Raw genomic sequence first — 11,302 nt, 5'->3', positions numbered from 1 at the left:
GAGCAGCAGTTCTGCTCAACTGAGCTTCTCACCCTATGTCTGAGGGAGAGTCCACCTGCCCTGCAGAGAAAACAGTTAGACCTCCTGGATCCATAATCTCATTATTTCAGTCACTACCCAAAGTTCATGGACAAAGTTGAGGGTAGGAACGTAGACAGAGAGCTTCTCCTTACAGCTCAGCTCTCTTCACAACAACGGACCGGCACGGAGTCCACAATACTGTGGAAGCTAAACTAATCCATCTGTCAATCTCACTCCATTCTTCTCATACTCGTGAACAAAAGCAGATACCTGAACTCCTCCACCTGAGGCAGAACCTCACACCCACCCCAGAGAGGACAGTCAGAGGACCATGGTCTCAGCTGCTTCACATTACGACACTTCGTGTTGAAACATGTTCTTTGTATGACTGAACCACATTGTTTCTGGGTTTAGCAATGAAACATAAAACCTGTGTTTACTGTTGCAAATCCTTCATTCCAGACCAGTGTTGTTGACACAAACAGCTCAGGAAGAACATGGAGGCAGAGCCTCACTCCCATGAGTAAGGGATTGGGGCCCGTTGGGCTGTTTGGTCCTATTGGTGCGAGAGTTTGGTTCACATTGCTGACAAGTAAGTCGAACCCCTTCAGGGAGGGAGTTGGACTTCACCAGGGCTGCCCGTTGTCACCGATTCTGTTCATAACTTTTATGGACAGAATTTTTCAGCGCAGCCAGGGGCCGGAGGGAGGACCGTTTGGTGGCTTCAGGATTCAGTCTCTAATATTTGAAGATGTGGTCCTGTTGGCGTCACCGTGCCGTGATCTTCAGCTCTCACTAGAATACTGCTGTGAAGCAGATGGACTGAGGATCAACACCTCAAAATCTGAGGTCATGGTCCGTATTCAGGAAATGGTAGATTGTCCTCTCCAGGTTGGTCATGGATCTGGATTGGATCAAGATCAGGACTTTGACTTGACCATTCCAAAACATGAACTTTATTCTTCTTGAACCATTTTTTGGTAAAACCACTCGTGCGTTGCTGCGTGACCCACCTTCTCTTGAGATTCAGTTCATGGACAGATGTTCTATTTTCCATCAGAATTCTCTGATATAATTCAGAATTCATTGTTCCATCAATGATAAAGCCGCCCTGGTCCAGATGCAGCAAAACAGGCCTACACCATGATACTACCACCGCCGTGTTTCACAGGTGGGATAAGGTTCTTCTGCAGGAACGTTGTCTTTCTCCAAACACAACAGTGCTCATAAACTGTTTGCTACACAATAAAGATGGTGTTTAAAGTGAAGCCGCTTTAAAAAGAGACGGGTGAGTGAAAACTATGTGTAACAGAGAGTTTTAGAAAATTATCACAAACAAAATGATGAAACACTTTAAAGTGTAACGGCCTAATAACAAAATAAAAATAACATTTTAAATTTGTTGTCAAACAGCACCACCTGGTGGAGATTTGAGTAAATTCTCATCACCTGCAGTTCTTAGTTTTTTAAATTATCCAGCAGCTCCAGGGTTTTGTCAAGCTTTACTAAGAGTCTTTTTAAATTTGTTTATTTTTACTCTGGAAAGTTGCAGAACGTCTCCTGTAAAAATGTTTTTTTTTTTTACTGTTGGGACGTTGGTCCAGACTCAAAGTTTGTGCATGACCACAGGCAGGAAACGATGATGTGGACCTGGAGCTCATCAAACATGCACACACGATCAACGGCTTCACTGCGTACGTTTCCTTCATCTTCATCTTCTCAATATCCTTCAGCATGAAATAGAAAGAGTCGTTTCAAGAACGTTTCCATTGGAGCCATTTTTCTTATTTAAAAATGTAAAGAGATCCACTTTTCAATGACGTAATGCTGAACGATCCCTCCATCCTTTAGCTTCACCTGCTGCTTCCATCCCGTGTCGCTGGCGTCCATATCCAGCCGTCACTGCAAATGGTAATGGACTGTATACTTATATACATATGTACTTGTATGCAAGAGGCAGGTACACTCAGGACGTGTCTGAAAAATCCAGTAAAAACGTTAGAATGGTCAAAAGGTTGCAAACTGGAAAAGATAATGGTTATAGTCGTTAAGATACGTTTTAGGAGGCAGTAAAATGTATCTATAGGCACATTGTTTTTTTAAATCACCAACAATTGTTTGTTTCAAAGTTGACTCCGTGTTCAGATTAGCTCTCACCAGACTCCGTGTGTTCTCAGAGATCAAAGCGGGCGTGGCGTCAATGACAAAGTTACAGCCCGTCGTTCAGGTGAGTCCATAAATGAATCAAGAATTTAAACTCTTTTTACTTTTGATTTCTGCCAAAGGAACATCGGGTCAAAGTCAAAAACGAGGTCAGATGTTTCGTCAAACATCATTTCCTGATCCACCAGCTTGTTGGGATCTTTAAACGCAGCTGTGCCCAAACATCTGTTTCACACTGCGGTGACCAACTGTCATCATATAAAAGTTACTGATAATTTTCTATCAATTAACAAAATCTGTGGGAATCCACTAAACTCAAAAACATCATCATTTAGACGTCCGGCCCCGACAGTTTCCTGTTTTGTGCAACAAAGAGGTAAAATAAAGTCCAGGCAGCGTCTCCTGATGCACGCTCCATAATCCAGGTAGAAAATCCAACAAAGTTAATCCAGGTCCTCTGGACGATGTCTTTTGTTCAAACGTTTCATCTTTCATTCAAAAGACTTCATGCGCAGCTGTGGCTGTGTGGTTAGAGCAGTCGTCCCCCAATGCAAGAGTTAAGGGTTTGATTCCACCAGCAGTCGCACGTTGAAGTGTCCCTGAACACCCCCCCCCCCCCCCGCAATAGGTGAAAAATGGTGAAGTAGGAACGCTATAATTATTTTAGTATTTATACCAGTGAAGATACAATCACAACTTGAAGGATGAGTTCGGCTTCAGGATTATTAATGACTTTCCTGCCAGTTCTGTGAGATTAATAAATTAATAAATAGATCGTTGCTTCTGACTTTGTGTTGCAAAACTATTTTTTTTACCACATCATATTAAACAAGTACAGCAACATCCACGTAAACCAGTTTGAATTATGTCGATTCTCCACAACAAACATTAAATAAACACAATTCCTGCGTTCGTTCACTTGTTAGCGGATCAACAGAGCTATCTACAACAGGTAAGATATTGCCTGCTTTTTTACACAAAACACTTCAAAACCACCAAAGAATTATTTTCAACAATGAAACTTCAATATTAAATTTACTTGGGGGGGGGGAAGAAGTTGAAAATCAAACAAGCTCAGGTAAATAATAATAATTTAAGTAAATGAGACGATGGTCACGTTGTTTATTACATGGAAAAGGAAAAATCAGATTAAATTAACAAACAAATAAAACCTCAAAACATCTTTCTGCTCAAGTGTCCAGAATAAATGAATATATTTTCACTTTATTTTTAAGAGAATGAAGAAAATATGAACATTTGGCTCCACCTAGTGAACCCACCGTGATGACCCAATCTCAGTTTTTAATCCACAGCAGATTTATGGTAGTTTAAAGGAAAGGATTAAATCCCCCTAAATATATTTTAAATTGAGTAATCTTGGCTTTTTACAGAGCAGAAACATTTACTGTCGTTTCCTCGAGGCCTCACATTTCTTCTTGTACTACAGTAAATAAAAGCCAAACGAAAACAGTCCGTGCTCAATAAATAATCCAGGAATACAATCCAAGAATTTTCAGTCAGGTCACCTGGACAGTTTGTTTAGTTGGAAAAGCTAAATGAATTATAATAATACCCATGCTCACGGTATTTTACAAACATATATTTGTTTTAGCAGTTAATCATTTAGTTTTTAAATCAACCTACTTACAGGAACAAGCTCGTCTCTGTAAAAAGATTATTCTGAATTAGGATTTCATTGAATTTCAAGCTTTTTAATACAAAAATAAACATCCCAGTCAGTGTGGAGGTTAAAAGAAGGCAGAGACGCAGAACTTGATTTAGAGCGGGGGGGGAGTCAAAATTAAAACCGTTTTCAAACTAAGGTTCAGAATCTACACGAACTCAAGTTTTCTTGCTCACAGGTTCCTCAACAATTGGTCTCATTTCACGTTCTCTGTTGCACTTTTCACATCATAATCAAAGATTATGGGGAAAAAATTCAAGTTATAAAAGTATTTTTACATTTAACGTATCATCTTGGGGGCCAGATAAGACGTCAACGAGGGCCACATTTGGCCCCCGGGCCTTGATTTTGACACGATTTAGAGAAACAGCTTTTGAAGAGTTTAAAGACGTTAACTGCAGCAGCCTGTTCTTTAACTCCCACTTCCTGTCTGTGGATGCTTGGCAGCCGTCGCCGTGACGACCAGATAGTTATTAGTGACTTTACAAACCGGCTTTAGATCCACACGTTTTTACTTTTATCAAAATAAATCAAGCACATTAACGTGTTTGTAAAATGTGGGTGTTTATTTCGTGCTGCGTGTGTCGAGCATCGATTGGTTCTGTCTGGGAGGACGTCTTCAGAGCTGTCCTGGAGACGGACGCATCGTCGAGACGCTCGTGCACGAACGACACCAACGAGCTCCGGACGACCCGAGACACGATCCAGTGCTGCCACACGTCACGGCTAACGGGTTCAGAACATCAACTGCTCTGACGGTGGACAGTCTGAGTGCACGCCTCGCATCCGAGCTGCTCGGGGCTCCGCAGCCCGGAGGTCGGTGACCCCCCCCCCCCCCCCAACAGGAAGCAGCACTGTCTGTGGTCCCTGATTGGCTACTTGGAGGCAGGCTCCCCGTCAGGCCTCATGCTGAACGGCTCCAGGCGCTCGCTCTCGGGCAGCAGGTTGTTGAGGCGCTCCATCAGCGGCACCGTCTGGTCGATTCCCATCTGGATGCGCCGCAGGATCATGGACATCTCGTTGACCTTCTGGATCTGCTCGGCGTACTTGGCGTAGCGTTTCTGGCGCTCCTGCATGATGATGAACAAGGCTTCCACCGACAGGTCCATCTGGACGGACACACACAGCAGAGCTTCACACCTCCGGATCGCACGAAGCAGCTCGAATCAAACGGTTCTGAAAACGACCCGGCGGCGGAGACTCCAGAAAGGAAACGACAAACGCCGAGTCGTCTGTTTGAAAATGGCTGACGAGAATAAACTCGGCTCTGACACCAACGATGAGTTCGGAGCAAACGCAACAAACAATTTGTCGTTTAAACCCGGAAACGTGAACTCACCGCAGGAAAACCAAGTTTATGCTGTTTCTCAGTACCAAGTACACCAAGTACACCAAGTACACGAGTTTAACTCACATGAACTCTGATTTCCAAAAGGTTTACTTTTCTACAAAAATAGAATTTCCTGCTGAAATGCAGCGTGAAGGCTTATTGCTCAAGAACTTGCTAAAAAAAAAGAGTTGGAATTAGCTAAAAAAAAATGCTGAAATGGAAGAACAAGCCTAAGTTAGCAGCAAAAAGAACACATATTTGTTGAATTAGTTTAAATAAGCAGAAATTAGCTAAAAAAAAACAGCTGAAATTAACAAAGAAAATAGCTGAAAAAGTAGAAAGAAGCTTAAACTACCAGAAGGAAGCAAAATGAGCTCAAACAATGTGGAATTAGCTGAGAAACCTAAATTTATCACAAAAACAGCTAAAATAGCAGAAAAAAGCTGAAAGGAGCATAAATAGTTTAAATTAGCAGAAAGAGGTTAATTAGGCTGAATGTAGCAGAAATTATCACGAAAACTTGATTTTATCTGAAAACAGCTGAAATTAGCTAAAAAAAATGCTAAGAAGCTAGCTGAAAAAGTAGAACAAGCTCCACTTAGCAGAAGAAAGCAGAAAGAACATGATTGCTGAAAGAAGCAGAAATGAGCATAAAACAGTGGAAATTATCTAAAAAAAATAAAAAAGCTGAAACTGAAATTAGCATAAAAACAGCTAAGGAGCAGATGAAATAGCAGAAATAAGCTGAAAGGAGTGTAACAAGCTGAAATTAGCAGAAAGAAGTCAGAAGCATAGAAATGTTGTAGTTAGATCAGAAACGAGCACAAAACAGCTGAAAATTAAACTGAAATTAGCTGAAAGTAGCTCAAATTTTTTTATAAATTTGCACGTGGAAGCTGAAGCAGAACAAAAAGTGAAACGAGCAGTAAAAGGTTGTAAACAGATGTAAAGATTTGAAGGATGTAAAATGAGCTCAACTCCTTTCCTGTGAGAAAATAAAAGTGGCAGAAAAGGCTAAATATTTCAAAAAGCTAAAGTTGCACCTCAGAAAAAGAAAGGAGGGGGCGTGTCTGTCTTACACCAGCTCACTCCATCAATCAGGCGAAATATCGAGGGACTCCTGTATGCCCAGTCCAGGTGGGAAAATCCTCCCCAATGTCAGACATAATTAAATAATTCTGCTTTTTATTATTATTTGTTTTAATTATTATAAACTTTTCTATCAGACTGATTCAAATGAACATCTTGTGTCGGGCGTTTGCTTCAGTAGAAACTCGAGGTTTCTTGGCGTGAGCAGCTTTACTTTGCAGTCTGGAACTAAAGTGGAAGATTCCAGAGTTTCTCTTTTTCTGAAACAGAAAATGATTCCCTATAATAATAAAAATAAAAATAATTATTATAATCAGGATCAGCTCAGTTTGCGCTGGGTTGTCCCTGATTTATCCAACTGATATAAACCTGCGAGACAGTGTTTGTAGGAAAACACGGGACCTCTTTGATCCTCTTGACGAGGGCGTTCTGGTCGAAGGCCACGGCCTCTGCACACTGGTACAGGTGGTCCTGGTATCGGACGCAGAGCTGCAGAACCTGAGCCGAGTCCAGCCTCTCGAGACAAATGCTGCTGGGTGTCGTCTGGCCGCTCAGCACTCCTGCACAGAACAAAGAACTTCCAGCGTCACCACAGCATCGCTCCAAAATGAGCTCCACTGCTCAGATTTTAAGAAAATGATATTTAGAGTAAATGTTTGTGTAAAAAATATGTTAAAAATGGTTAAAGGTCTAGCATACCTTGAAGGAATGCGTGCGCTTCATGTTTGGACTAAAATCATCTCATGTTGAGAAATGAGAGTTTTAGAAGTTTTGGTTAAACTTTATTAACAACATTATTCGCAGTCACATGCAACATTACATGACGTCATGCTCAGAGGACGTGTTGTAAATCACTCAGCCACTACAACACATTTTAGCTCCACATGTGTAAAACTGACAGAACTCCTGCCATTATTACGCTGGCTGTGGCAGCCATCTTAAACTGGGTTGACTCCAACAGATAATCAGTTTTAGATGTTGTTACTTCATGCAAATTTCAATAGAAGTCATCTAATGATTCATGAGATATTTTGCTAACTTCTTCTTTTGGGAGCAGCTCTGTTACTTTCATTCTGAGATTTTGCTTTTGGAAACTTCAGTTCCTCTTTTTCTGGACGTAAATCACATATTTGGGATGATTGTTTCCTCTTTCCTTCGTCGTCGGATGCTGTGCAGCTGGAAGGATTTTTACTGAAACTTTTTTGTTTTTGTTTCAGACATTTGTTATGATGCGTAACCATAACAACAAGGTGTTTTTTTTTTTTTTTACAATCGGGAGCAGCTGATTAACATCACAAAAGTTCAAATACCAAATGAGTTGAAAAGGAGGCGCCGTGGATGCATTCCCATCTCCTTGCCAGCTGTGCTCGAGTGCCTGACCACTGAGGTCCTTGAACTGGCAGGAAACAAGGCTTTTGACCACAGAAGGACCGAGATCGCCCCTCGACACCTGCAGTCGGCTGTCCGCAGTGACAAGGAGCTCAGCAGGCTGCTGGGAGGAGTGGCCATCACTCTGGGAGGAGTTCTGCCCAGTATTGGGTGGTCCTGCAGCCTGTGGGAACCAAGAGGCCAGCCAAGTCTGGGTGACTGGATCGGACAGCATGTAGGGACAGTTTCTTCTGATCTGCTGTGTGACGGACCTTTACAAGAGATCCTTCCTGCCCACAGCCACCAGTATCTATAACCTCTCTTAATGAAACGAGGATAACGAGTTGCAACATTTAATTTCCCTTTGGGATTAATAAAGTATTTTTGAAATGAATTCTTCAGGGGTCGCCACTGCAAACTAAATGGCAGGAAGACATGGTGATTATTTTTACACCAGATGTTCTTCCAGATGCAACCACAGACACCGAGCTACCACAGCCCTCTGTGTGGAGCGGAGAGCTGACAGCTAGGGCGCCCAGGGGTGCAGATGGTGGGGGTTAAGGGCCTTGCTCAAGGGCCCAGAGTGCAGCAAATGAGGGTGGGTATTTTGATGTCATCGGTCCAGGGACTTGAACCAGCGACCTTCCGATCACAGGCCCACCTTCTCTAACTAATAATAACAAATAAACATCTTTAAAACTTAAGTGTCCAGTTATTTAATCAGTACTTCTAAACCCACAATTGTTTTCTGTATTTTCTCTGTGCAGTTTTCAGGCTAGTTGAGCTCAGGCTGTGTGTAAACTGTGTTCCACTGGATAAATGTTGAGGTGCAGCTGTACGACCTTTCAGGAGCGGCTGAAATGTGGGGATCTCCTGCAGCTTGATGACGTCAGGGTCGTTGTGGATGCTCCTCAGAGACTGAGTCCCCGGAGCTACTACCACAATATCATCCATCTTCGCTTTGTGCTTAGCTGGGGACGGAGCCGCTGCAATGCCAGCAAATCATTAAAATCAACGCACGAATCTCTTATAATTTACATAAAACTGTAATAAACAACAGAGGAGGTGTTCCTCACCCGACGAGCTGTGGTTGAGGTGTTTGTGTTCCGCATCCCCGCTCTGCTCCGCGCCCATGCCAGGTTAGCACGCTAGCTAAATGAGCTTTAATCAGCGTTTGTCACACAATACAAGCTAAAGCTAACCGAGCTAGTTAGTAGATGCTAATGTCTTTGAAGACGCCCAGAAATATGATCAGACGAGCTCCTAAGCGAGACAGCGGCTAAACATGGTACTGATTCCAGCTCAGCCGCAGAGGACCGACTGGACATTCGTTTGAAACAGAATTTAATACTAAGCAGATCTATACCCAGGTCGTTAACAGAAAAAAACAACGCTTGTATCACAAAATGACTCGATATCTGTCCACTTCCGTAAATAAGCTCGCACAATCTGAATCGTATTTACATTTCTTGCTACTTTACCGCCCCCTGCTGCAGCGGAGGCAGTGTTACCATCTACAGACGCCAATGCGCATGCTCGTCCTCAGTAGTTTGCGATGCATTGTGGTCTAGATATATTCATGTGTACTTCCGGTTCTTATGTTCGTGTTTTTATTTGTTACTATCACCATCTATGGCCTCCTTATCCAATAAAAACATGATTAGAAAATATTCTCAAGTCTGATGTTGTATATTTGTGTTCAATTTGTCAGCGGTTGGCATTAAACATTCACACTTTACATAAATTTACATTTTTCAGGTAAATTAGTCTCTGAGGCTCAATGGGATTAATCTAAGTAAAGGATGAATGACAAAAAACAAACAAACAAACAAACAAAAAAACCAGAATAACCTCTGTGCAATAAAGTTTGGTAAACAAACAAAAACTATTTGCTGTTCGATACATTAAGATTAAGATTAGAGAATCTTGCTGTGGACCTATGTCGAAAACGGACATGGAATCTCCCTAATAAATACCTTCTTGATAACAAAACCAAGAAGTTTCATTCAAGACTATTCATCAATGTTACAGTAAAAAAAATTGTAAAATTAATAAATTATATTGACTTCAATTGTACGTTTGGTAACATGCAACCATAAACTTTGTTTTGGTCCTATGAACATAGCTGTAAAGTTTCTCTGGGTTTGTTTGGTTCGCACGCAACACGTTGTAGAACACAACGGTTTTACATTCATTGATGCAAAACGCTAAAATTGAACCCTTTCTGCTAAATTCAAATGTATTTTAAGAGATTACCTGCTGACATTAAAACTATGGTATCAAAGCAGCAGCTTTATACTCCAACTTTGGTATCATGATCCAATGCAGGGCTATAACAAAACTGCCCGGGGGGCCACAATTAGCCAACAGCTCGGGGGTCAGACATCCAGCAATTAAAATCATTACGCAAATAAACCAAAGTTTACAATGTTATCTTTTAAAATTGTTTATTTTATTGCATTGAATCATAAATGCAAGAAACAGAACCCAAACCCAGAACCCCACCACCTCCGGAAATGGCCCGTCAGTTGAAGAGCCCCTCCCTGGTCCAATACTTGCATGTGCAGTTTGTTTACAGTTGTTTACCACATCTGATTTTATACTGTACTGTTTGGTCTGGCTTTGTTAAAACCTCTGGTATCATGACTATTAACCCTGTTTCTAATAATCATACTGAATCACCACCTTATCGTGGTGCAGTTTGCGTGCCTGAATGATCCTAGGAGCTCTGCTGTCGGGGGGCAAATGTAACTGCTCCTGGTAGGGTCTTCCAAGGGTCCTAAGTGACAGGCCAAACAAAGAGCGACTCCAAAGACTCTTATGGACATAATAAATAATCGCTCGTCTGATGACCAGGTCTCGACCCATGGGGGCCCGGTCGGGCTCAGCCCAAATGAGCAACATGGGTTTATCTGCAACATGGGCCCACCACCTGCAGGAGGGGCCAAAAAAGTTGAGTGCATGACGCCATGGCCAGTGGCCAGAGGCGGGGGCCTTGGCGCTCTGACCCTGCCTCACTGGCTCTTGAGACATAGAGCGTGACCTCTGGGGGGGAAGGAGCCTGAGCTTGTGAGAAGTTGAGAGGTACAGACTAGATATAGTTGGACTCACCTGGATGCACAGCATGGGCTCTGGAACCAACCTCCTTGAGAGGAGCTGCACCTTATTCCACTCTGGAGTTGCCCATGGTCAGAGGCACCAAGCTGGTGTGGGTCTATTCTTAGCCCCCCGCCGACTTGGTGCCTGTGTGTTGGGAGTTTTCCCTTCGGGTGGGGGGCATGGGCTCTGAGACTGGAGATATATTCCAGTAGAACCTGGACAGATGATAATCTGGCAAATGACAGATGGAGACGAAGCACTAATCCAGAGGTGGATGAGGCAGTTGTCACAGCACCACAGCACTGTTCGCTCATTCGTCATCGGTAAAGTTTCTCATTTTCAAACATTTGTTTTTCATTCTGTTAAAGTTAAATCCAGACGTTCCTGCTGAAGTCTTGCAGTTCTTCCTGCTGACCGTGGTGGTACTGTTGCCTTTCTGCTGAATGAATTTAACATAGAAATAAGTAGAGGGTTTTTGTAATTATACTGATACTTTGCTGAATTAAATGACATTTTATAAAGTTCTCAACAGGAAAAAAAAATACACT

General features: G+C 42.3%; 1 protein-coding gene across 1 annotated transcript; it reads right to left on the bottom strand.

The window, feature by feature from the left end:
- Positions 1-4,727: 4,727 nt before the first annotated feature.
- borcs5 (BLOC-1 related complex subunit 5) lies at positions 4,728-9,100 on the bottom strand. Its single transcript, XM_037683287.1, has 4 exons — positions 8,732-9,100; positions 8,498-8,641; positions 6,690-6,847; positions 4,728-4,977 (listed from the first exon to the last, which is right to left on the bottom strand). Exons 1-4 carry the CDS (start codon positions 8,787-8,789, stop codon positions 4,744-4,746), a joined length of 594 nt encoding a protein of 197 aa, XP_037539215.1. The 5' UTR covers positions 8,790-9,100; the 3' UTR covers positions 4,728-4,743.
- Between the last annotated feature and the right edge of the window lie 2,202 nt (positions 9,101-11,302).

This window comes from Nematolebias whitei, chromosome 10 (assembly GCF_014905685.2).
Source record: "Nematolebias whitei isolate Nwh7 chromosome 10, NemWhi1, whole genome shotgun sequence".
Taxonomy (NCBI): domain Eukaryota; kingdom Metazoa; phylum Chordata; class Actinopteri; order Cyprinodontiformes; family Rivulidae; genus Nematolebias; species Nematolebias whitei.
The sequence above is the reverse complement of the archived record's forward strand: the minus strand, read 5'-3'. Positions and strand labels throughout refer to the sequence as shown.

What these genes read in the sequence shown, in the direction of transcription:
- borcs5 (XM_037683287.1), bottom strand. Translation starts at nt 8,789, where the DNA reads ATGGGCGCGGAGCAGAGCGGGGATGCGGAACACAAACACCTCAACCAC. An exon ending in CCTCAACCACAGCTCGTCGG is followed by an intron (nt 8,642 to 8,731) that starts GTGAGGAACACC and finishes CTGGCATTGCAG; the next exon opens with CGGCTCCGTCCCCAGCTAAG. An exon ending in TCGTCAAGAGGATCAAAGAG is followed by an intron (nt 4,978 to 6,689) that starts GTCCCGTGTTTT and finishes GTGTCCGTCCAG; the next exon opens with ATGGACCTGTCGGTGGAAGC.